Source organism: Macaca mulatta, chromosome 14, assembly GCF_049350105.2.
Source record: "Macaca mulatta isolate MMU2019108-1 chromosome 14, T2T-MMU8v2.0, whole genome shotgun sequence".
Classification (NCBI taxonomy): Eukaryota; Metazoa; Chordata; class Mammalia; order Primates; family Cercopithecidae; genus Macaca; species Macaca mulatta.
The window spans coordinates 9,609,668-9,635,630 of NC_133419.1; the positions used below are offsets into that span (position 1 = coordinate 9,609,668).

Consider the following 25,963-nt stretch of genomic DNA (forward strand, 5'->3'; position numbering starts at 1 on the left):
CGTCGTAGGTGGATGGCAGCCATGGGAGTAGGCTCAGTGGCTCCCAGGGTGTCACACTGTCCCCTCAGCCACCCTCCAGCAGAGTTTCAACTATTCTGACTCCGTCCAGTGACTGGAAGGTTTCTCGGCTGGAATGGGAGCCAGCCCAGGGGAGGGAACACACCTCTTCACAGCAGACATTCACACCCATGTTCCCGGGAGCCCCAGGGAGGGTGAGGAGCACCTTCCAAATTGGGGTCAGTGGTAACAAGGATACAAAGTGAATTCCTAACTTCCAATTTTCCAGATTTCTTGGAGGAATGTTGGGACCAGGGTGGGTAAGTGGGGACAGGGAGGTGAGCTCCTGCTCAGCGAAGGCCCTGACCAAAGGCACTCTGGGGAGGGCTGGCTTTCCACCCACCAAGTGGCCAGCAGCAGACAGCGCCTCCTTGTGGCGGATCTTCCCAGCCCTCAGATTCAGTCTGGAAAGGGGGTTTGGACTGCAGAGCGTAAACTGCCAAAGTGGGGGCCTCCCATAAAATGCTTGCTGCTAGCAAAGGCAGGCCAAGAGCAAAGAAAGGCCGAGAAGCCGGGTAATATGCACTGAGAGACAAACACTTTAAATTTTATTTATGTATTTTTAAATGGGTAGCCTTTGCCCATGGTACGTATTTTTAAAAATACAGCAGAGATGTCATGAAGAGTCTCCCTCTTACCCCTGTCCCCAGCCACCCTGGTCCCAGTTACTTATGAACCCTTCTAGAAGTATTTTGCATATTTAAGCAATTTGGTATATTTTATTCTTTACAATTTTTTATATACGTATTAACATATTCCACATATTGTACTGACCTTGCCCTTTAAAAATATATCCTGGGGGGCCGGGTGTGGTGGCTCACACCTGTGATCCCAGCACATTGTGAGGCCGAGGTGGGCAAATCACGAGGTCAGGAGTTTGAGACCAGCCTGGCCAACATGGTGAAACCCTGTCTTTACTAAAAACACAAAAAACTAGCTGGGCATGGTGGCGGGCACCTGTAATCCCAGCTACTTGGGAGGCTGAGGCAGGAGAATCACTTGAACCTGGGAGGCGGAGGTTGCAGTGAGCCTAGAACGTGCCACTGCACTCCAGCCGGGCGACCGTGCGAGACTCTGTCTCAAAAAAAAAAAAAAAAAAGAAAAAATATATCCTGGAGAATATGAATGTATTAAATTATCACGTGCGCCTCGAAAAAATATGTATATATCCTGGAAAGTTTTGCGTTATCAAAGATCTCAGTTTTTTAAAAAAAGATTTTTTCTTTTTTGAGACGTCACTGTCGCCCAGGCTGGAGCGCAGTGGCTGGATCTCAGCTCACTGCAAGCTCCACCTCCCAGGTTCACGCTATTCTCCTGCCTCAGCCTCCCAAGTAGCTGGGACTACAGGCGCCCGCCACCTCGCCCGGCTAGTTTTTTGTACTTTTTTAGTAGAGACGGGGTTTCACTGTGTTAGCCAGGATGGTCTCGATCTCTTGACCTTGCGATCCGCCCGTCTCGGCCTCCCAAAGTGCTGGCATTACGGGCTTGAGCCACCGCACCCGGCCAAAAATTTTTTTTTTACAGCTAGTGGTATTCCATTGTGTATGTTTCCCATAACAAATGTTAATGACGTGCAGTGAGATCCCTATTGGTGGAAACTTGAGTTGTTTTCACTATTTTTATATTACAAACAATGCTGTAATAAATATTCTTAGGCCAGTGCCCCTCTGTACATATTCAAGCATTTCTAGAGGATAAGTTCCTGGAAGTAGCATTAATGAGTTAGGGGTGGCTGCATTTGTCGTGGTGATAGCCGCTGTCCAGTTGCCCTCCATGGGCAGAAACCTGTGGGAGGGCCAGACCAGACTCTTTAAGTCACTCTTGAGGACAAGTAGAAGGGACGTGGGCCCCCCAGGATGTTCAGATAACTGGCCTGTACCCGGAGTCGTCCTGGTGAAAGTCAAGGGGAGCGCCATGATGTGTGCTTCGGGACGATGGAGGATATGCCGTGTTCCCTGTGGCATATCCAGCACCTGCTCACTGCCAGTGCACACGAGACCCTCGCAAGTAAGGGAATGGACAAGATGTGGTGAAGAGGAGTCCCTGCAATCTGCCCTTGGACTGGGTGAGCCACCCCACCTCACTAAGCTTTACTTTCCTTAGGTTTACCATATCCAAAGCCAACTGCAGGGCTGTCGGGAGGATCAGAAATACTGTAACAGACATAATGCAATAACATAGATGAATCTTAGAGGTAAATTAAAACAGCACTTTATGCACAGTACGATAGCATTTTATAAAGCTCAAAAACAAAATGAAACTATCTATTGTTTAGCAATACACGCCCAACATACAACCCTATTAAAAAATCAAGGGAAGGAAAAGCACAAAATCTGAGATGGTGGTCCCTGAGAGGAGTGTGGGATGGGATAAGGAAGGAGCCCAGGAATTTGTAAAGGTATTGGTAATATCACAGCTCTCAGGTTTGGTGGTAAGTTCATGGATATTTAAGTTATAACTCAGTTCCTAACTCACGTACGGTGCCACACATCCTTTTGTATGTATTAAATACTATGTCATAAAATTTTAGTTTGGGCCTGGTGGTTCATGTCTGTAATCCCAGCACTTTGTGAAGCTGAGGTAGGCAGATCACTTGAGCCCAGGAGTTCTAGACCAGCCTGGGCAACATGATGAAACCCTGTCTACAAAAAATGCAAAAATTAGCTGGGCATGGTGGCACTCGCCTGCAGTCGCAGCTACTCTGGAGGCTAAGATAGGATTGCTTGAGCCTAGGAGTTCAAGGCTGCAGTGAGCTATGAACTTGCCACTGCACTCCAGCCTGGGTGACAGAGTGAGACCCTGTCTCGAAAAAAAACCAAAACAAACAAAACAGAAAAAAATTTAAAAAAAATATTTAAAAGTAAACACTGGGCCGGGCGCGGTGGCTCAAGCCTGTAATCCCAGCACTTTGGGAGGCCGAGACGGGCAGATCACGAGGTCAGGAGTTCGAGACCATCCTGGCTAACACGGTGAAACCCCGTCTCTACTAAAAAATACAAAAAACTAGCCAGGCGAGGTGGCAGCGCCTGTAGTCCCGGCTACTCGGGAGGCTGAGGCAGGAGAATGGCGTAAAAACCCGGGAGGCGGAGCTTGCAGTGAGCTGAGATCCGGCCACTGCACTCCACCCTGGGCGACATAGCGAGACTCCGTCTCAAAAAAATAAAAAATAAAAAAATAAAAAAAAATAAAAGTAAACACTGAAAAAATAGAACTCGCTTGAAAGACAAAACCAAAAATGAAGAGGATGCTTCCCTAGATGATGAAAATAAATGGAGAGGAATCACTGCAGTGTCCTGCACAGAACTCTGGAGTTGCTGCCTTGCAGTTGCTGCCTTCTAGTGTGTATTGTTGAAAGACAGTTTTATTGAGGCATAATTGGCATACAATAAGCTGCATATAAAAATGTGTGCGTGATGACTTTTGACATACGTGTACACCCGTGAAACCATTTCCACAATCAAGATAACCACCATCCCCTTCACTCTGGAACACTTCCCATGCCCTTGGTAAGCCCACCCTCCTGCTTCTTGCCTCCCATCCCCAAGTAACAACTGCGCTGCTTTCTGTCACTACAGGTTAATCTGCACTTCCTAGAATGTATGTAAATAGAATCACACAGTATGTATTTGTGTTTTGTCTGGCTTCTTGCTTAGCTGAGCATAAGGATTTGCGAGTCACCCCTGTTGCATGTATTAATAGTTTATTCCTTTTTATTGCCAAGTAGTATTCCATTGTTTGGATGCACCAGTTTGCTTAGCTATTCATCTGCTGATGGACATTTGGACCATGTCCAGTTTTGAACTATTACAAATAAAGCTGCTATGAACATTCATGTACCTGTCTTTGTTGGATATATTCTATCATTTCTTGTGGGTAAATACTTTGGAGTGGAAGGACTGAGTCATAGGTAAGTGTTTAAATTTTTTTTTTTTTTTTGAGACGGAGTCTCACTCTGTCACCTAGGCTGGAGTGCAGTGGCCTGATCTTGGCTCACTGAAACCTCCGCCTCCTGGGTTCAAGTGATTCTCCTGCCTCAGCTGCCCGAGTAACTGGGATTACAGGCATGCCCGGCTAATTTTTATATTTTGCGTAGAGATGGGGTTTCACCACATTGGGCAGGCTGGTCTTGAACTCCTGACCTCAGGTGATCTGCCTGCCTCGGCCTCCCAAAGTGCTGGGATTACAGGTGTGAGCCACCGCGCCCGGCCGCATCTTTTTCTTTTTTTCTTTTATTTTGAGATGGGAGTCTTGCTCTGTCGCCCTGACTGTAGTGGTACGATCTCGGCTCACTGCAACCTCTGCCTCCCAAGTTCAAGTGATTCTCCTGCCTCAGCCTCCTAAGTAGCTAGGACTACAGGTGTGCACCAGCACAACCAGCTAATTTTTGTCTTTTTAGTAGAGATGGGGTTTCACCATGTTGGTCAGGCTGGTTTTGAACTCGTGGTCTCAAGTGATTTGCCTGCCTTGGCCTCCAAAAGTGTTGCGATTACAGGTGTGAGCTACCGTACCCAGCCATTTTTTTTTTTTTTTTTTGAGATGGGGTCTCATTCTGTCACCCAGGTTGGAGTGCAATGGTGCCATCTCCACTCACTGCCACCTCTGCCTGTGAGGCTCAAGCCATCCTCCCACCTCAGTCCTCATGAGGAGCTGAGACTACAGCTGAGACTACCACACCCGACTAATTTTTTCTGAGATGGAGTCTCGCTCTGTCGCCCAGGCTGGAGTGCAGTGGCGCGATCTTGGCTCGCTGCAAGCTCTGTCTCCCGGGTTCACGCCATTCTCCTGCTTTAGCCTCCTGAGTAGCTGGGGCTATAGGCGCCTGCCGCCAGGCCCGGCTAATTTTTTTTTGTACTTTTAGTAGAGATAAGGTTTCACCGTGTTAGCCAGGACAGTCTCGATCTCCTGACCTCATGATCCACCTGCCTTGGCCTCCCAAAGTGCTGGAATTACAGGTGTGAGCCACTGCGCCGAGTTTTTTTTTTTTTTTTGGAAACAGGGTCTCCCTCTGTCACTTAGGCTTCAGTACAGTGGTGTGATCACAGCTTATTGCAGCCTCAAACTCTTTGGGGTCAAACAATCCTCCTGCCTCAGCCTCCCAAGTAGCTGGAACTACAGGCGCACATCATGCTCAGCTGATTATTATTTTTGTTTCTGTAGAGACAAAGTCTCCCTATGTTGCCAAGGCTGGTCTCGAACTCCTGGCCTCAAGCGATCCTCCTGCCTTGCCTTCCCAAAGTGCTGAGATTACAAGTGTGAGCCACTGCACCCAGCCCTTGGTGCATTTCTAAATGCCTGTACAGTTATATAATGTTGCATAAATGGGATCATGTAATACATTTTTTAAACATATGAAGCATTTTTTTTTTTTAAATGTTGGAGTTTTAGGCTGGGTGTGGTGGCTCACACCTGTAATCCCAGCACTTTGGGAGGCTGAGGCGGGCGAATCACTTGAGATCAGGAGTTCAAGACCAGGGCCAACACGGTGAAACCCCGTCTTTACTAAAAATACAAAAATTAGCCAGGCATGGTGGCATGTGCCTGTAATCCCAGCTACTCTGGTGGCTGAGTCATGAGAATCGCTTGAACCCAGGAGGAGGAGGTTGCAGTGAGCCAAGATCATGCCACTGCACTCTGGTCTGGGTGACAGAACGAGACTCCATCTCATTAAAAAAAAAAAAAAAGTTGGATGTTTAAGATGTATTGGGTAACTTCCCATTTCACTCTGCAATAGGAGGGCATGTGCTATGTATCCTTCTGTAGCCTTTGTTATGCTCAGACAATCATACGCGGCCGGGCGCGGTGGCTCAAGCCCGTAATCCCAGCACTTTGGGAGGCCGAGACCGGTGGATCACGAGGTCAGGAGATCAAGACCATCCTGGCTAACATGGTGAAACCCCGTCTCTACTAAAAAAAATACAAAAAACTAGCCGGGCGAGGTGGCGGGCGCCTGTTGTCCCAGCTACTCAGGAGGCTGAGGCAGGAGAATGCCGTAAACCCGGGAGGCGGAGCTTGCAGTGAGCTGAGATCTGGCCACTGCACTCCAGCCTGGGCGACAGAGCGAGACTCCGTCTCAAAAAAAAAAAAAAAAAAAAAAAGACAATCATACGCAAACATGCACACATCTGTATGGGGTTTGTGTTACAAAAACAAGGCCATGTCCTATATATTCCTTTGTTCACTTAACACAGAACAGAAGTTACTTTAGGTCGGTTGGTAGGAATTAACAGCTTTTCAAAGCTGCCTAATATTCCAGGTTACGGGTTTTCCAATTCAGTCATTCATATATTGATAGAAATTCACTTTGTTTGCCCATTTTTACTACTACAAACAATGCTGCAGTAAATGCAGAAGACTTTGAAAACATTATGTAATCACATGGCTTGTTTTGGGGGCAGATTCCCAGGAGTGGGATATTGGATTGAAAAGGTTTATGTTTTCGGCCGGGCGCGGTGGCTCAAGCCTGTAATCCCAGCACTTTGGAAGGCCGAGACGGGCGGATCACGAGGTCAGGAGATGGAGACCATCCTGGCTAACACGGTGAAACCCCATCTCTATTAAAAAAAATACAAAAAACTAGCTGGGCGAGGTGGCAGGCGCCTGTAGTCCCAGCTACTCGGGAGGCTGAGGCAGGAGAATAGCGTGAACCCAGGAGGTGGAGCTTGCAGTGACCTGAGATCCGGCCACTGCAGTCCAGCCTGGGCGACAGAGCGAGACTCTGTCTCAAAAAAAAAAAAAAAAAAAAAAAAAGAGAAAAGGTTTATGTTTTCTTTCTTTCGAGACAGAGTCTTACTCTGTCGCCCAATCACAGCTCACTTCTGCCTCTACCTCCTGGGCTCAGGGGATCCTCCCAACTCAGCTTCTCAAGTAGCTGTGAGTACAGGTGCATATTTTTTATTTTTTGAAAGGGGGAACGATTTTAATAGACAACAGAATGCTTTCTAAAAGATTAACGATAGTAGGTGTTAGCACGTTTATGTTCTGCTATTTTCATTTATTTTGAGATTCATTATCACCTTTATTTGTATTTCCCTTATAGGCAGTATCTAAATACTGGTAAATAAATTAGCAAGTCTCAGGGATTCTGTAACAGTCGCACAAACTCAGCACAGTCTAAGGTGGTATTACTATAACAGAATCCCTGAGACTGGGTAATTTATTTATTTATTTGAGACAGGGTCTTGGTCTGTTGCCAAGGCTGGATTGCAGTGGCGTGATCATAGCTCACTGCAGCTTCGATCTCCAGGGCTCAAGCAATCCTCCTGCTTCAGTTTCTCGTGTAGCTGGGACTACAGTCATGGATCACCATGACCAGCATTTTTTTTTTTTTTTTTTTAGTAGAAGTGAGGTCTTGATCTGTTGCCCAGGCTGGTCACAAACTCCTGAGCTCAAGAGATCCTCCCACCTCAGACTCTCAAAGTGCTGGGATTACAGGCATTAGCCACCACACCCAGTCTGGATAATTAAGAATAGAGATTTCTGGCCAGGCGTTGTGGCCCATGCCTGTAATCCCAGCAGTTTGGGAGGCCAAGATGGGTGGATCACCTGAGGTCAGGAGTTCGAGACCAGCCTGGCCAACATAGTGAAACCCCGTCTCTATTAAAAATACAAAAAATTAGCCAGGCATCGTGGCGGTGCCTGTAATCCCAGCTACTTGGGAGGCTGAGGCAGGAGAACCATGTTGGCCAGGCTGGTCTCGAACTCCTGACCTCAGGTGATCCACCCACCTCTGCCTCCCAAAGTGATGGAGCCAACACGCCTGGCCGGAGATTAAGTTTCTAACACATGAGCTTTGGGGGACATATTCAAACCTGTCCACCTAAAGTAATCAAAAGGGTCAGAATCTAATTCTAATAGTTTATTCAAGCACAAAACATGAGGGTGGACCACCTGGAAACACCGACTCCAAATGAATGGAGTCAGTGTTTTGAAGTAGAGAAGTTAAGGTTTCATTTACACAGGCAGAGGCAGAGGAGTTTTAGGATTACATTTTTCATATATGGTCGGTGCACAGTTATAGTAATTTGGTTATAGGCCGAGTGCAGTGGCCCATGCCTGTAATCTCAGCACTTTGGGAGGCTGAGGTGGGCACCTGAGGTCAGGAGTTCAAGACCAGCCTGGCCAACATGGTGAAATCCCAACTCTACAAAAATACAAAAATTAGCTGGGCATGATGGCAGGTGGCTGTAATCCCAGCTACTCGGGAAACTGACGGGGGAGAATCGCTTGAACCCCAGAGGCAGAGGTTGCAGTGAGCCGAGATTGTGCCATTGCACTCCAGTCTGGGCAACAGCGAGACCGTCTCAAAAAAAAAAAATAATAATAATAATTTGGTTTTAAGTAGTGTTTCTTTTTGGGAGGCATACATTTAACATTTTTTACAGAGAGTGTAATAGTCATGGGTTTGCTGTCATCTGGTCTAAGTAAAGCAGGACAACAAAAGCGAAGTTAATCTATAAGAAGGGTCATTAAGAAGGCAGCAGGTTTTTGTCCCTGTGTTTCATTCTCTCCAGTAATTGTACAAAACAAAAAAAATAAGCAGGTCTAATTTATTATCTGAGAAAAAAGTATAACCCTATGTGGCTGAGATCACAGCCACCTCTCTCTCCAGGTTTAAAGTGTTGTGGGGGTTCCAACATCTTTTATATTTATTTTAAAAAACCACAGCAGAGGGGTTGTACACCCTTTCATGTTTCTTGACTATTTGGATTTATTCTTCTGAGACATGTCCATTCCTATTTTTTGTTCCTTTTCTATTGTTTCTGCCTTTTTTCTAATTAGTTTTTAAGATTTCTTTGTATATTATAGATATTGGCTCTTTATCATGTATGGCAAATATTTTTTCCTCATCTATCATTGTCTGTTGACTTTTATCACAGTGTTAAGTTTTGGGGTAATCAAGTATATCTTTTCATAGTTTGAGGTTCCTGTCTTTGCAGTCCCTCAATCCCTAGATTACCCTAGATTACTCTTATATAGTCTCCTAAATTATATTCTAAATGTCTTGTTGTTTAAATTTAAGATTCTACACCATTTATCAACTAAATCATCTTTTCCTGATTGAAATAAAATACCACCTTTGTGGTATTTCCGGATTCTGTTGCACTAATGTGTCTTTCCTACCAACAATATTATATTGTTTTATTATTGTGGTTTTTTTGTTTTTGAGACGGAGTCTCATTCTGTTGCCCAGGCTGGAGAACAGTGGAGCGATCTCAGCTCACTGCACCTCCGCCTCCCGGGTTCAAGCAATTCTCCTGCCTCAGCCTCCTGAGAACCTGGGATTACAGGCGCCTGCCACCATGCTGGGCTAATTTTTGTACTTTTAGTAGAGACAGGGTTGTCACTGTGTTGGTCAGGTTGGTCTCGAACTCCTGACCTCAGGTGATCCACCCACCTTGGCCTCCCAAAGTGCTGGGATTACAGGTGTCAGCCACCGCACTGGCCTGTTTTGTTTTATATACTATGTTTGTCATCTGGAAAGGCAAGCTCCTGCTCAATCTTGTAAAGTTTTCCCACTACTGTAGTATTTTTTTTTTGAGACAGTCTTGTTCTGTCACCCAGGCTGAAGTACAGTGGCCGGATCTAGGAACACTGCAATCTCCGCCTCTCAGCTTCAAGTGATTCTCTTGCCTCAGCCTCCCGAGTAGCTGGGATTGCAGGCGTGCACCACCACGCCCAGCTAATTTTTGTATTTTTTAGTAGAGAAGGGGTTTCACCATATTCGTCAGGCTGGTCTCGAACTCCTGACCTTGTGATCCGCCCGCCTCGGCCTGTCAAAGTGCTGGGATTACGCGTGAGCCACCGCCGCCCGGCCGTAGTTATTGTTTTATATGATTTTAAGATCATTTAATTAAATCCTCTGAACTCCGTTAAGATTCCGATAGAAGTGTGTATTTGTAACTTTTGAATTGACAACCTTGTTATCTTTCATTTAATTTGTTGTTGCATCACTTCAAATACTGTTTTTAATCCTTCAGTAAGTCTTCTCTATTCATAGCTTTTTGGGTCTTTGATTTAAAAAAAACAGGAAGTCTCTTTACCTGCGGCGTAACGGAGCCGGTTTTCCGGCGCCCATCAGCCCCTCCCGTACTCCCGCCCCAAGGTTCCGCGTTACCATGGGAACAAAGGTTGACGTCACTTAGGGCTTCCATGCTGGACCCGAGGGTCGATGGTGAAGGGAGACTAGCGGAGAGGGCGGTGTTGCTCTATATACGCATGCGCACTTCATGCTCCAGGATTCCCCCGCCATAAATCTCGTTCCGGCTGGGCCTTTTCCGCCGCGACTTCTCGCTTAATCCCGGAGAAACTGCCCCCTGAGGGAGGAGAGTAGAAAAAAGCTGGAACCAGCGACAGCCAATCCCGTGACACTACGACGCACGCGAAATTGATTGACTCCACCGCCGCAGCCAATGAGAGAGCTCGTCGACGCTCCGTCACAGAGTTCGCCCCACCCCATCCCCTCCTTTCTGGACTCCGAGCTCAGTTCACGCAGTAACAAATGAAGTGCGCGCTGCGACACCTCCCAGCCCACCGGACTCCGCCGCCATTTCCTCGCCTGGCCTAACGGTTCGGCCAATCCCAGCGCTCATCAAGAAGGACTGAGGCTCCGCCAATCGGAGGCCCCCGATTTCGACCCTTCGCTTCGGCCCGGCCCAATCCAGTCCCCGGTCCCGCCGCCCCCGGCCCGCCCCCGCGGCGGCCTTTCTCCTCCCTCTTTGTGCGTCTCGCGCCGCCGCCGCCCGCCGCGTGAAAGGACGGGCTCCGCGCGCTCCGGCAGCGCAGTCGGGTCCCCTCCCCCCGGGAGGCTTGCGAAGAAGCCGCCGCCGACGAAAAGCAGCTGCCGGTGCCTGTCCCCGGGGGCGCCATGGCGACCGGAGCGAACGCCACGCCGTTGGGTAAGCTGGGCCCCCCCGGGCTCCCCCCGCTTCCCGGACCCAAAGGGGGCTTCGAGCCGGGCCCTCCGCCTGCACCCGGGCCTGGGGCGGGGCTGCTGGCTCCCGGGCCGCCGCCGCCCCCGCCCGTGAGCTCGATGGGGGCCCTGACCGCGGCCTTCCCCTTCGCGGCGTTGCCTCCGCCGCCTCCGCCGCCGCCCCCTCCGCCTCCCCAGCAGCCGCCGCCGCCTCCACCTCCACCGTCCCCCGGCGCCTCGTACCCGCCGCCGCAGCCGCCCCCTCCGCCGCCGCTCTACCAGCGCGTCTCGCCGCCGCAGCCGCCGCCACCCCAGCCGCCGCGTAAGGACCAGCAGCCGGGCCCGGCCGGCGGCGGAGGAGGTGAGTCGGGCCGAAAGAGCGCGAGAGGCGTCGCGCGGACGGGCCCGGCCGCCTGAGGGGCGCGCGGCGGCGGCGACGGCGGCTGCACGCGGCAGGGGCGCGCGCGCGCGCGCGCACGGGGAGGCCCGGGCGGAGGCGCCCCGGGGCGCGCGCGGCCTGGTTCTAGGGCCTCGAGTGCGCACGCGCGCTGTTGGGGAGGGTTGGGCGGGCGGGAGGCGCTCTGTGCGCAGACGCAGTGAGGTGGTTGGGCTGTGCGGCGCAGTTCTATAGACTCGGGGCCCCCTATTGCCCTTCAGTCCGCTGATGTTCAGCACTGGACGGGGTGCTGGTTGTGAATGCCAGCAGGGCGTGAAAGCCTCACCTGATGATGTGCGGCGGCTCCTTTCTGGTCTTGAGCCAGAATGGGAACCATACCAAGGATAGCTGCTCTGCTTGTATAGCAAGGCAGGGTTTTCATCCGGGAGAGGTTGGCATGCTTCAGGTGATGGTTGGGTCTGATCGTTTTTGGTCTCTTTTGGGGAGAGAACTCTAGTTTTTTAATCTCCGTTCAGTATCCTTAGATCTCAGTCTGACCGGCTCTCCTGTCACTTTGTTTTAAAAAGTTTTTCCTTCTGATCGTGTATCGCCTGGGAAATAGAAGGACTCTTGTGCTAAACGTAGGGAGTTTCTGCCTGTGTATGGGGGAAGGACAACTTGGCTGCTATTGTATAGGTTGTTGTTTGTTGAATTTTTGATAGATCCTTTTAAAAGTTCAGACTCTGAGTGTCCAACTGGCCAGGAAAATTGAATGCTGATCTTGGCCAAACTTACGAAGACAAAAGTGATCTTGTTGAAGAATTGGGCTTTTCCCACTCGGTAGGGTATAACTAGGTTTAGCTCTCCTCCTGCCTCTTAAGTGACTGGTGAGGGGAGTGGAGGTGGGCGGAGCCCCCAGTCCCATCAGGGCTGCTTTACAAACCTATGATTCTTCAATGTATTTGTGTCTCCCCTGGGGATTTCAGAGCACTCATGGTTGATGTAGTATATATCTAACACTCTCTGCAGTCGTATACATTAAGATTACCATGTTTACATATTTGACAGTTTCTCTAGACAAAAGAAGGTGAAATGTTAACTTGCCTGACCCAGGACCACATACCCTTGTAGTGTCCATAAGCTTTAAATCTCTGATCTCTGAGGTTTGTTTTCTGGTTTTTTGCTGTTTAAGTTTTAGGTTAAGCTCTCAGTTTCGCAATCTGCTGAGTTTCTGTGTAGTACCTTAAATACCCTTGACTGTCTGTTGGTAACTATTTATATTTACATCTGATGGGCTTTGTCTCTGCCTTTAGACTTCCCAAGTAAGAAGCGGAAGAGGAGCCGCTGGAACCAAGACACAATGGAACAGAAGACAGTGATTCCGGGAATGCCTACAGTTATTCCCCCTGGACTTACTCGAGAACAAGAAAGAGCTTATATAGGTAAATATACGTTCTGCATCCAAATGCACTTTGAGATTGTTACGATTTATTCTGAGCAAGATCTGCATTTCTTGAAAGTTTGAGATTGTAGTTATCTTTTTTGAGATGAGATATTTTCATGACTTTGGTATCATCTGTCAGTTTTTGCCCAGTGAGTTCTGCATTTGCAGCTCCTTGTTTTGGTCTGTTCATAACTGCAGTGTTCTCCATGAGTGTCAGGAAGGTAGGGTCTCACTTAGGGGTAAAAACAGTCCCCAGACCAGCAGCCCACCCTTTTCAGCTGCTGCTGTTCATTGCCAGTTGATGAGGTGAGTGTCATCTGCCTCTCTGGACAGGCCCCAGTGGAGAACACCACAGGTACTGTAAACCAAGTACTTTTCACAGCATGGCCTTTCACCATAATTTCATATTTCTCCCCCTAAAATGTGGTCTTTTACTTTTTATAGGTACTTTCTGAAAGAAAAAAAAAACTGACAAAAAGTGGTTCTGAAAGTGTGTTTACAATTTATCCCTTTTTATTTTCTTGAATTTAAGAATTTAACCTTCCCTTCAACATCTTTTCTGGTTTGGTTTATGGAGAGCTGTCTTAAAATGAAGGCTCTTGTATTTACTCTTAACTCTGCTGGGAAAGGGATATTGCATGGATATGGAATGAAGTGCTAGGATAAAAAGGTTTTATCTGCTGGGAGGTTTTGAGAATTAAGAATGACTGTCCACAGTGGAATTGAAATTAACTTCAAAATTGCTTTTTTGAAAAAAAGTTTTTAATGAAAGTTTTACCTTTTAAAGCTGTCTCAAAAAAGTTCACTTGATAAACATTTTCTACTAACTAAACAAACATCCCCTTTGGAGGAAATTCGGGCAAAGACCTCCTAAGCCTACGAGGCTGTGGCCTTCACAACCAAAACGCTTCAAGGCCAGCATGTTACTACTCTTGAGGGTCTTAATTTCCTGTTTTTTAGACTGCTGAGAATTTTGAGGCGTTGGAATTGTCTGTCTCCTTTCACAGTACTACTAATACTTACTCTTTCCCCTACTGTTCCTGTCTACTCCCACCCATTCCCTTGTGTCTCATATTAGACCATTCTGGGTCTTTACAACCTTGTGAAATGCCCCTAGTGGAGTGATATCCCAAGAACACAAGCATACTTAGAAAATGGGAAGAGCACAAATTCCTTACATCTCTCCATTTCTCTTTCTGTGGAGGGCTGGTTAGTTCACTGGGCCCTAAGGGCTATTTATAGCTATAATCAAAATAGATAGAATCAAAGGAGAGGTGTAGTTCTTCATAGAAGAAAATGACCCTTTTTATTTAGATCAGGCCACGCATCTCCATAGTCAGGAAGACTCAGCTTCCCCTCTCAGTGAAGGTGACTTTCACCTCGAGTTGTTGAGCTTAATACTCAACTGCAAAGTCAGAATTTTTTAGTATAAAGGAGCTTGGGGAGCCATGTGTGTCACTAATTTTCTGTCTTCCACAGTATATACTGCTTTGTCCAGGATGCCCTCAGTGTCTTTTTTTTTTTTTTTTTTTTGGAGAGACACAGTCTTACTCTGTCGCCAGGCTGGAGTGTAGTGGTGCGATCTCGGCTCACTGCAGCCTGCTCCTCTCAGCTTTAAGTGAGTCTCCTGCCTCAGCCTCCCAAGTAGCTGGGACTACAGGCACACGCCACCACGCCCAGCTAATTTTTTTTGTATTTTTAGTAGAGACAGGGTTTCACCATGTTGGCCAGGATGGTCTTGATCTCTTGTCCTCATGATCTGCCCGCCTCGGCCTCCCAAAGTATCGGGATTACAGGCGTGAGCCACTGCGTCTGGCCGGTATCTTTCGATAATAATGGGTTTTCATTTCTTCAGGGTTTCAGTGTGTGGGTGTGGTATAGCCCTGTGGATGTATTTAAAGTTAGAAGCAATCTTTGGTTAGATGCATTAATCCTATCTTGGAACCAGCTCAATTTTAACCCAACCTAGTAACACTTGCCCTTATTGGAGATGCCTGCTCAAAATTCTCAGATGCTACGAAGGTAAGGAACAGGTGGTTATTCTGCACGTTGAAGAAAGCTGCTCTGGCTCTGCAGTTCCCATTATCTTGGAAAATCAGCCGTGTAACATTTCCCTGGAGTCACTGGCAACTTTTGTGAAACCCTCATCTCTCTTTTTCATGCACAGCCTCATTGGTCAAGGCCCGAGAGCCACGTACATTGTCCTTGATCACACATTCCATTCTTCTACACTCCTGCTCCCCATATGAATAGCGAGCCTGAAAAGAAATTCTTAGCACTTTATGGTTACTGGTTTATTAAGATATGTGGTTTGTCATTTAATGTTTGAATAAGTATTTCGTATAATTGAATAAAAGCTGCAGGTATTGGGAGACCCTTACTAGTACAGGTCTGGTTGTACAGAAAGAGTATGTACAAATTCTGTAAGGTGTTGAATTTTGTTGTTAAATGTCTTATTTAAGGAATTTTAAATGCGGTATTAATGAAAATGATCTTTGCTCAAATGGTATTTTTCCTTGTCCCATGTTAATTGGGTCTCATTTTGGGCTATGTTTAATATTTAATGAAGAAAAACTCAATTCTTGCCCTCAAGTAATTTGATGGGAATCGGGTATTGGTGACATAACATGGTTTTTGGTTCTGGGTACCAATTGTAAGCAAGCCTTGGTGGGGAGGAAGAGGTGAAACACCTCGTAATTGCTTGGATGTTAGCCTTAGTGAACAGTCTTTATTGCTAACCCCTCTTCCAACAAACTGTTTGCTTCCTTAAGTGATAACCATTTTGAAGTGAAAAAAACCTATAGATGTAAAAGGACTCCTGCCGATAGGTGGTTGGGGGTTTTTGCTTCAATGTGTTCACTGATCAATCGTCCCTTTCAAAGTCTCCGAGTTCTTCATGCTTGTTGTTGAGATTTGAGATGTTTATTGGTAACATTGTCTTTTTTCCATCCTTTTTTTTCTTTCCTAACCTGGTTTCTTCCAGTGCAACTGCAGATAGAAGACCTGACTCGTAAACTGCGCACAGGAGACCTGGGCATCCCCCCTAACCCTGAGGACAGGTTGGGAAACAGTTTTAACCAGCTGACAGTAACGCTTTTACCTTTTTCTCAATACGTTTTACTGGTGGCAACATATTGTGTCAGTTCAATAAAATCCTAGTATGACGACTGTACCCTGACCACTCTGGGGATTAAGGTTTAATTAGAAATAATGTATGGTCAGTCAACAGTTAGAAAATTGGAATAAAACTTAAATGTTGGGAGAATAAAAAGTTACAGGAAAATGGACAACTGGTTTCCAATTGGTAAGCATGTAGATCTTAACCTGATTTACCCACCCTTAGGGACAGTGAGGTGACCTGTTAACCTGCCTTTTCAGTACCTGCTTTGGCCGAAAGCCCAGGGCATAGAGTTTTTCTCACAGGTACACGGTGCAGGGACTAAAAATATTTTTGAGCATCACTGAACTTGAGCAAGCCAGGAGCTCTGGTCCGCTCATTGCTGCAGTCTTCCTGCTCATGGTTTTGAGATGGTTTCAAAATCAGATGAGATTTCTAACCAACTTCCTTCACTGCCAGTTAACTTTCAGCCTTGGCCATTGCCTTGGGGGTGTTGGGAGGGGCCAGAATATTCTCACCTATTTTGGGAAGGCATGCAACCAACCCTAAATTACTTTTTTTTTTCCTTAAAGGGAGCGTGGGCCTCAAACAGCTGTGGTCATGTCATTTCAATTTGCAGTTTCTCTTACCTCAGAAAAATAATTTGTGTGGGGGAGATGAACTTTTTTAAACTGGAATTTTATTAGCTGATTGAACAGCTAAAATTGGTCATTTAATTTGAAGGGCAGTAAGTCTCTCCCTCTCACTGAATTTTCTCTTAGTGCATACAGCATAGTTGAAAAGACTTTGCTTTAAAAAGTAGTGTTTTTGGCTTTTGTTACCTAGTTAATAGCTTTTTAAATCAGGAAGATGATGTAATGGCTTTAGAAGTCACTCACTCATGCATCTTTCTTCCGCCCTTTGCCAGGAAACATTAACTTCCTTGTTTCTGCATATTGACTCTTTAATTTTACTTACTACGTTTGCTATATTTTACCTATAGATAGATTTTGGTTGTAGGGTTGTGTTGTGTTTCATTTCTTTTTAAAGTTTTTTTTTAAAAAATTTACATTGTAGGTCATAGACCACAACTGTTTAGTGCCTTTTTGGCCTTTTTCCCTTTAATAATATGTCTACAGGTCACCAGTCAATTCCTCCAAAGGTTGAATTTTTAACAAACCTTCTTTGCTTCCTGGATAACTGGGATTAGAATTTAGTTGATCTAGCCGATGCCTATTGGAGGTGAAGAAGTCGGGCCAGTCTAACCTCTAGAATACTAGTTTTTGCCTTTCACTTCTGCAATTTGGGAAGAGGTTAAACTGTTGTGAGGCCTTCACATGGCCAATTGGGTAATTGGGTGCTGGTAAGACTTGTTTTTGTAACTAGCCAAGAGTGCTTAATTCTAGACAGCTATGGGGTGGGAATTAGAAATGTCAAGCATGTTAGAAATAAAACCAGAGCAGGGTTTTTCCTCCCTTGTATTCAGTTTTGAAAGAGGCCCTAATGCCTGATTGGTTTTGCTTTTGAGCCCAGGTTGGAGGGAAATGCATGGGTTTTCTTAATTAAGATAATTTATTAAAAAGGTGTTATATCAATTAAGCCACTTTATTGTTATTTCGATGCTGCTTAACTTGCACAGTAAAACATGTTTAAAACTTTTCTTGTAGACTTAAATGTATAAGATGGTAGTCTAATGAGCTGGGGTATGTTTGCTTTTGTTCACTTTTACTGGATTGTGCTAACAGTTTATACAAATGCTAGAAACGGAGGTGTCATTTAGCCGTCATTAGCCATGAACAAACCTGACCTTTTATTCCATCGTGTGTGTAACGTGGTGTGACATGGTTCCCTTTAGGCTGAAGACAGTGGGAGCAGCCGAGTTCAGTCCTTGCTCTCCAACTAGGCAAGGTTCTCTCAACTAAACCAAGGGTATAGGAGTCTTGACTACTTTCAGGATGTTTTTTTAATAACCTGATCCACATGGTCTCTTCCCTTCTTGCAGCTGCTACTAAATTTTCATTCAGAATATCAAGCTATGGTCCTTTTTGTAATCTTAACTCAAAATTCTAGGAGTGTAACCTCTCTTTTTTATTACCGCAAAATCCAGCTGTGGTAAACTGACCATTTTATCATTATATTTTTTTACTTGTAGCAACAGCATTTTACTCCTTAAAAAAATGAGAGAGAGAAAATCTGCTTTCTGGACTTGTAAACTCTGGTGGAGAATCATAGGTTTTCCCCTTGCTGTTTGCAGGTTCAGACCCTAGACAAGTATTTGACCAAATCTGCATTTGCAGCCTCTCGCAGAAGCTGCTTTAGCACTTTAACGTTTTTCTCTACTCAGACTCCCCAACCTCGAACAGCCAGAAAACAGGTTGTCTCCTGGGCCTTGGACACAGCCAGCCAGGCCATTGAAGGAAAAGCAAAGACGAAGCCTTGAACCATCTCTCTCCATTGTGGGGGCCAGTAGCTGCAGTAGCCTTCAGTCCCAGTTGCATTGGGTTAAGGAGCTTATGCGCACTATGTGTTAGGGGTACAGAAGCTTTTCCTCTTAGGGCATTAGCTCTCCAAGAGTGAACATTTTGCCTAAACTTGGGGTTTCTGTGGTTCATAAAGTTGGAATATTGTAATTTTTTTTCAAATGGAAGAAAATCCATATTTGGCAAGAAGACTCCAGGGGATGATACTGTCCTTGCCACTTATAGTCCAGAGATTTTCCCCAAAGGATAGACATTTTTTCTCTCATCACTTCTAGATGCAAAACCTTTTATTTTTTTCCTTTCTCACACACACCCCAGACCCTTAACGTTCAGCCAGCTTCCATCTCCCCATTCCACACGATCTTGAGTAGCACACGTTATGGTCGGTTCCTCCGGAGTGTTGTATTAGGGTCTGAGAGGCAGAGGGGCTGGGAAAGACTTGTTATAGTCCGTGTGGGAATGAGAGAAGTCGGGGCAGAATAGTAAACGGGAGTCTGTTTCCCACAGGTCCCCTTCCCCTGAGCCCATCTACAATAGCGAGGGGAAGCGGCTTAACACCCGAGAGTTCCGCACCCGCAAAAAGCTGGAAGAGGAGCGGCACAACCTCATCACAGAGATGGTTGCACTCAATCCAGATTTCAAGCCACCTGCAGATTACAAGTAAGCAGAGGGGCTAGGTCATCTGGGATGAGGACACATGCAGATCATGGGTGACCTGCTGGGATGGGACAATATTGGCACTACTCACCTCTTACCCCAAATCACCCATAATTAGCACTTGGTGTACCAGTAGTTAGTTTTAGAAAAGCTACTGACTGCGTCATTCTCCAGAAATGTGTGCAGTGACAGGCTTTTCTTTCTTAGACCTCCAGCAACACGTGTGAGCGATAAAGTCATGATTCCCCAAGATGAGTACCCAGAAATCAACTTTGTGGGGCTGCTAATCGGGCCCAGGTGAGTAACTGCTAGTCTATAGGATATAGAATTCCTTTAGAGCCTCTGAGATGTGTCTGTTTTGTGCCTAATTGGGGACTGTTGGCTTACTTTTCCCCTTTTTGGTAGGACATTCATTTTGACTGAATTAATGTGTTTCTGTGAGAAGGTGTTTTAACTTCCGTGCTAGTGCGGAGAAGTCAAATCCTCAGGTTTACTGTGGCTGACTGTAATGTAGAGTTCATGGAGCTTTTGGTGGGAAAATCCAATTCTCTGTGCTTTTGGTTTCCCACCAGTGTCAAATTGGTCCAGCCTCTGTTCCCTCTTGAGTATGAACTTGTCAGGTATAAATTCAGTCATTTCTGCCTCTCTATAGAGGGAACACCCTGAAGAACATAGAGAAGGAGTGCAATGCCAAGATTATGATCCGGGGGAAAGGGTCTGTGAAAGAAGGGAAGGTTGGGCGCAAAGATGGCCAGATGTTGCCGGGAGAAGATGAACCACTTCATGCCCTGGTCACCGCCAACACAATGGAGAACGTCAAAAAGGCAGTGGAACAGGTGAGTGGTGAGCCCAGAAAGGAAGCGTCTTGGCAGAAACCTAGGCGGAAGCCCTAAGCACTTAACTGTTCATTGCATATTCACTAGATAAGAAACATCCTGAAGCAGGGTATCGAGACCCCAGAGGACCAGAATGATCTACGGAAGATGCAGCTTCGGGAGTTGGCTCGCTTGAATGGGACCCTTCGGGAAGATGACAACAGGTATGTGATCAGTTTAAACGAGTGTGTGTGGAGACCTGAAGAACCTGTGGAAGTACAGATTGTCCCCTTGCATTGACCTCTTTTTCCCTTAATAGGATCTTAAGACCCTGGCAGAGCTCAGAGACCCGCAGCATTACCAACACCACAGTGTGTACCAAGTGTGGAGGGGCTGGCCACATTGCTTCAGACTGCAAATTCCAAAGGTGAGGGGCTGGCTCTTGCGGTTTCCTGGTAGCCTGCAATGTGCAGGACAACTCTTGTCACATTAATTGGTTGCTGTTAATCTTACCAAGAGAAACATCCTTTCTGTTAGTGTGGTCTGTAATGGTGTGATTTAAAGCCCAGGATGATTAGAAATAGGCTGTACAGATACCCCTGTTTGTCTTAACCCCAAGAAAACTGGAAGCTTCTGTTTTTGGTATAAATGTTTTCACTGGGGCTGAGTAGGAAATTCACTGCTTTTGCTGTTCAGAATTGGTTCAAGAAGAGTAAGCAGTCTCTACAGATTTCTGACCAGTCGCAAGTCCGCACTGGATATCAACACTTTTTGACTAACTGGCAAATATGTAAAGGTTTGTTCAGGAAGTTCGTTCTGGCAGTTGTGCCAGTCTTGCATAGATTTTCCTTTCCTCAAACTGGGAATAAATTTTGATGAAATTGACTTGAGAGAACCTGTGCTTCCTCGATGGTCAGGGTCTCCTGTGCTCTTCACCCAGGGCCCCTCTGCTCTGGTGATCCCAGATGCAGAACTGGGCACGAAACTGAAGATGTAATGAGACTGTTGAGAGCCATGCCTAGTAAGGGGTTAGAAAGATGTGTGATGATCTGGTGATTGAATTCTTCAAAAGTTTATATTGGTCCTCAGGATAAAAGCTTCCTTCTTAACAAATTTTTCCCCTTTGTCTGTTTGTGTCCCTCACGCCACTTCAGGCCTGGTGATCCCCAGTCAGCTCAGGATAAAGCACGAATGGATAAAGAATATTTGTCCCTCATGGCTGAACTGGGTGAAGCACCTGTCCCAGCATCTGTGGGCTCTACCTCTGGGCCTGCCACCACACCCTTGGCCAGTGCACCTCGTCCTGCTGCTCCCGCCAACAACCCACCTCCACCGGTGAGCCTGAGGGCTGGTTCTCTTGGTCTGGCTTCTCCATTCTCTACTGCAGAGACTGGGAGCTATGGCCACGTGGTTTGGGTAGAGCCAATAGATGGATGTGAATGGCAACATTGTTCTTCCGGGATCTCAGGCCAGTTTGGGGACTTCTCACTTTGTGAAGACCTTGTTACTGTGTTCTGGTCCTGTGGCATTACCAGAAGAACAATGTTGCCACTAGGGGGCACAGGCAGGGACGTTGGCGGGAAATGCTCTCACGTAGTCTCTCATGTCTACCACCCAGAGTCGCCCACCCTGGATGAATTCTGGCCCTTCAGAGAGTCGGCCCTACCATGGCATGCATGGAGGTGGTCCTGGTGGGCCCGGAGGTGGCCCCCACAGCTTCCCACACCCATTACCCAGCCTGACAGGTGGGCATGGTGGACATCCCATGCAGCACAACCCCAATGGACCCCCACCCCCTTGGATGCAGCCACCACCACCACCGATGAACCAGGGCCCCCACCCTCCTGGGCACCATGGCCCTCCTCCAATGGGTAAGTAAGTGTCAGACCAGAAACCTTGGGGCTTTGGGATAAGCAGGGGGTTATGTCAGGTCACTGTTTGCTAGAAGCAACTCTCAAGTAGCTGGGCAATGTGCCAGATCTGCCTGACTTGCCTGGGTTGTGGCTCTGGAAGGAGCAAGATTCCATTCTGGTTCAGGGAGTGATGCTGTGTTGGGTAGGCACAGACCTGCCTTTTACAGGCATGGTTTTCAGAACTCGCGTAAGGATAGCAACTCAGGTTATCACAGGGGTGGCTTCCCTGGCCAGTTCCAATGTCCTGCTAAGTCCCTGCTCTTTCCTTCCATCAAGATCAGTACCTGGGAAGTACGCCTGTGGGCTCTGGGGTCTATCGCCTGCATCAAGGAAAAGGTAATGGCTGTCTGCTGACTGTGGGTCTTCACCTAGGCTTGGGTGAGTGGGGGCTCTGGCCCAAATTCCCCCCTTTCCCTGAGGCCTCATCTTTACCTCCACCTACCCGCAGGTATGATGCCGCCGCCACCTATGGGCATGATGCCGCCACCGCCGCCGCCTCCCAGTGGGCAGCCCCCACCCCCTCCCTCTGGTCCTCTTCCCCCATGGCAACAGCAGCAGCAGCAGCCTCCGCCACCCCCTCCGCCCAGCAGCAGTATGGCTTCCAGTACCCCCTTGCCATGGCAGCAAAGTGAGTAGAATATTTTGGGCTTGTGGGGGTGGGTGGGATGGGGGTGGGGCTGACAGGAACCATAGAGCCTCACACAAGCAGGCAGGTGCCTTGGGATGAGCCCCTGGGCTCTGCTGGGGTTGTGAACAGAAAGGGCCTCCTGGTCCAGGGGGTGGAGGGGCATCTTGAAGAGGAGAGCTGATGTTTGGTGTGGTTGTGTCTGGGGAGAGGTTCGTGGGGGCCTGAAGGGGAGCCTGCTATTGTAGGTAGGGGGCCAGACGTCCAGAGCCTCGCAGGCTGAATGAGCGGCTGGCTGGACTGAGCCTGGTGCATATGGGTCGAGTGGGATGGTGCATGCTTGCTCTGGCGAGGGCTGTGATTGGGGTGAGAGACTGCAGAGGTGGGACCGGGCAGTGGGGAGAGAGCAGCTGTGACCTTGAGGTTGAATGTGCCGTTCGGTGGTGGCGGCGGCTGGGCGGAGGGACATCAGAGCTGTTCTTGTGTCTGGTACCTTCCCCTCAGCCCTTCCAGGGGCATTGGTGACAAAGGGCTTACTCTGTTAAGCCCAGAGACCTCGAGGCTGACCCCAGGGTAGTCGTGCCCACCCCTCCACTCCCCATCACCAGCCCCGCCCGCCCGCCCCCCACCACCGTACCGCATGCCAAGCAAGGAGCAGGCGCCCCTCGCCCCCATCCCAAGGCAGCAGCCGCAGACAGCCGCGGTGTGCCCCCGCGCGTGTGACCTTGGGCTTCTTTACCACCCCAGATACGACGACTACCACCACGAGCGCTGGCACAGGGTCCATCCCGCCATGGCAACAGCAGCAGGCGGCTGCCGCAGCTTCTCCAGGAGCCCCTCAGATGCAAGGCAACCCCACTATGGTGCCCCTGCCCCCCGGGGTCCAGCCGCCTCTGCCGCCTGGGGCCCCTCCCCCTCCGCCGCCTCCACCACCTGGTTCCGCCGGCATGATGTATGCCCCGCCCCCTCCTCCTCCGCCTCCCATGGACCCTTCTAACTTTGTCACCATGATGGGCATGGGGGTGGCGGGCATGCCGCCCTTCGGGATGCCTCCAGCTCCCCCACCGCCTCCACCACAGAACTAGACTTGTTTTTTAAGAAAATATATATTATATATAGAGAGAATTGGTCTCGTTTAAACACGCCGAACCTCACCATATGGAGCCAGACATTGGGACGCACGCATGTGATTGTGTGTGCACGCATGTGTGTGTGTGCACGCACTGGGCTGGGCCAAGCGACTGAGGATTCGCTTGGGAACGGGCAGGTGGTAGTAGGGGCGCCAGCTTGAGCTCTCCTGGCGCCCCGTAGCATCGAGTGTCTTCTTTGTCTTCTTTCTCTCCTCACCCAACTCCCTTTGCCTCTCCCCAAACCGGGCCGCCAGGATCCCTCCCCGCGGCGGCGATGGCCCGAGCCATGAGAGTGAGGACTTTCCGCGCCCATTGGTGACCCTTCCAGGCAGACAGCCTCAGCAACGCCCCTGGTGGACAGGATGGTTCGGCAAAGCAGCCTGAGTTATTTTTGTGGACGGAATCGGAACACGCTGGCTCCATATCGTGAAATTTTTATTAATTTTTTTTTCTTTTTCCTTTGTTATTTCCTTATCTCTTCCTTTCTTCAGACTCCGTCCAAGGAGATGCTCTCCCCGGTCTTCTGCTGCAATTAGATTCCTTTCCCTTCTCTCCAGTTCTCCTTCCCTTACCAAGGAGAGGGGAGCAAATGGTTTTGGGCATGGGCTGCAGCCATTCATGTCAAGCTGGTTGTGGCGTTCTTTGGTTCTAAGTTTTTCAAGGCGCCATAGCCACCCCCGAAGATATTTAAAGTGTGAGGTTTTTTAGTCTCTGCCACCCTTGTCAAGGGAGTCTTGTACGGTTGCCGAGGGTAGGTTCATTTCCAGGTTCCAGGATTCCCATCCGCCCTGGCGCTCCTGCCAGCAGTGGGTGGGCAGCCTGAGCTCCCTTGGGCTCGCCTGCCAGCCTGGAGTTCTTCCCGTGCTCCTTGACCACCTGAGCTGCCTCAGATTCCATTTGGTCCTCTCCTTCCTGGAAGGCTTTCTTTTGTGTTTTATTTTAATCCCAAATGTCTGAATGTTTTGCAGTGTCTAGGGGTTTGAGCCCCTCGTTTATTCTCCTTCCTTTTTCCTCCCGCTTCCCTTTCCATGGAGTGATTATGTTGATGATAATGTATACTGCGCGTTCTCTTCACTGGTTTATCTGCAGAAATTTCTCTGGGCTTTTTTTGGTGTTAGATTCAACACTGCGCTAAAGCGGGGATGTTCCATTGAATAAAAGAGCAGTGTGGTTTTCTGGGTCTGCTTCTTTATTTTTAATGCCCCCCCCACCCCCTGCTTTTTCTTTTCACATAAACTTCCTCTACCAGCAGCAGCAGCACCAACGTTGCCTTAACTTTTGTTCAGCACCTGGTCCGGGGGTGAGACTGTGGGTGGTTAATTAGGGAAGCCCACCACCTGCCTCCTGTGTGTGGCTTTGGTGGTGGGAGCTGAGTGTGTGGGTGGCTCCACAGTCTCCCCTTTGGTGACTAGTTAACATCGCTGAGAACCAATTTTGCCCCTCCTTGGTCACCGCTCATCTTTCTAGCCTCTGTCCTTTGAAGGCCTTTTCCTGGGGCTCAGACCTCCATGTTTGATGAGCTCCAGTGGTGATTTGTGCCTGGAAGCTGCCACCTGACTAAGGCCCTGGGCCTAGGGAGGCATCAACACTAAAGGTCAAGCCAACTAATCCTGCCTGTCAGGCACAGAGCAGCTAAAATTAAAACCGCCAAGTGGCTTTTTTCCTTCTCTGCTGGTGACTTGCAGCCTGCCAGCACTGTAGGCTTGGGGTGGGGGGGCAGGGACAGGATAAAGTGCTCCACCTTGTGCTTTGCCAGCACTTTTCGAAGGGTCTTCTGCTTTTTTTTATGTCTTGGACAGTGAGTGGGTAGTTCCTGTTACGGTTCCAGAGAAATCCATGTGTAGTCTCCACCAGGTAGTGAGGTCCTCTCCTGGGGAGAGGTGCCTTAGAGCTGCCCTGGTTCCACCTGCCTCTCCTTCCTTCAGGACGGCTGAGGGACAGTAGGCTCCCCCCAGCGCCTGGCTGCTGGGGCCAGCAACTGTGGCCTGGGCTGCTTTCCAGCTGTGAGCTGGGGCTGGCTACTGCTGTTTACTGGGGTGTCTGGTCCCCGTCCAGGAGGCCTGTGCTTTGCTATGGGTCTGCCGGGCTTGAGGGAGCCCTCAGAAGCAAGGCAAGCACAGTGCGTTTCCTCAGCCAAGCCCTAAACTTCGGCTCACCAAAAGGAGGACATCTTTTTTGCCTTTGTCCTTAACTGACAGAATGGGGGCAGGGCCTGGGGCCTGGCTACCCTGTTTGACCTTGGTTTCACCTCATTGCTTCCCCCACAAGCTTGGTTTCCCTGGTGGGCTCATTGGGCGGTTAATTAGCTCTTTGAAGCTTTGGAAGTGGCAAAGTGGCGCTATGTGGGTTTTAGAAATAAAATCAATAAATGACTTAACCACAGCCCAGCTATCTCCTCCGCTTCTCTCCCCCGAGGCCAGCTCCATTCCTGTGCTCCCTCCCTCTCTGCTCCCTGCTGTC

General features: G+C 48.3%; 1 protein-coding gene and 1 long non-coding RNA gene across 39 annotated transcripts in view; one reads left to right on the forward strand and one right to left on the reverse strand.

Moving 5' to 3' along the window:
- Positions 1-25,963, reverse strand: part of LOC144334144 (uncharacterized) — a 131,995-nt gene that overhangs the window by 8,128 nt on the left and 97,904 nt on the right. The gene's annotated exons all lie outside the window — the stretch shown is intronic.
- On the forward strand, positions 10,548-24,679 carry SF1 (splicing factor 1). Of its 38 annotated transcripts, none has more exons than XM_077962324.1 (15): positions 10,548-10,952; positions 11,165-11,327; positions 12,656-12,784; positions 15,770-15,845; positions 18,871-19,023; positions 19,228-19,317; positions 19,673-19,856; positions 19,944-20,059; positions 20,155-20,262; positions 20,990-21,170; positions 21,433-21,710; positions 22,025-22,084; positions 22,197-22,376; positions 23,121-23,325; positions 23,758-24,679. In XM_077962324.1, the coding sequence occupies exons 3-15, from the start codon at positions 12,703-12,705 to the stop codon at positions 23,791-23,793; spliced, it is 1,749 nt and encodes a 582-aa protein (XP_077818450.1). In that variant the 5' UTR covers positions 10,548-10,952; positions 11,165-11,327; positions 12,656-12,702; the 3' UTR covers positions 23,794-24,679. The 38 variants fall into 38 exon arrangements, with proteins under 38 accessions (XP_077818450.1, XP_077818444.1, XP_077818452.1 ...); XM_077962318.1 differs by having other exon boundaries at positions 21,433-21,706; XM_077962326.1 differs by having other exon boundaries at positions 21,433-21,706; positions 22,030-22,084.

What these genes read in the sequence shown, in the direction of transcription:
- SF1 (XM_028833269.2), top strand. Translation starts at nt 10,922, where the DNA reads ATGGCGACCGGAGCGAACGCCACGCCGTTGGGTAAGCTGGGCCCCCCC. An exon ending in AAGCCACCTGCAGATTACAA is followed by an intron (nt 19,024 to 19,227) that starts GTAAGCAGAGGG and finishes TTTCTTTCTTAG; the next exon opens with ACCTCCAGCAACACGTGTGA. An exon ending in TCAGACTGCAAATTCCAAAG is followed by an intron (nt 20,263 to 20,989) that starts GTGAGGGGCTGG and finishes ACGCCACTTCAG; the next exon opens with GCCTGGTGATCCCCAGTCAG.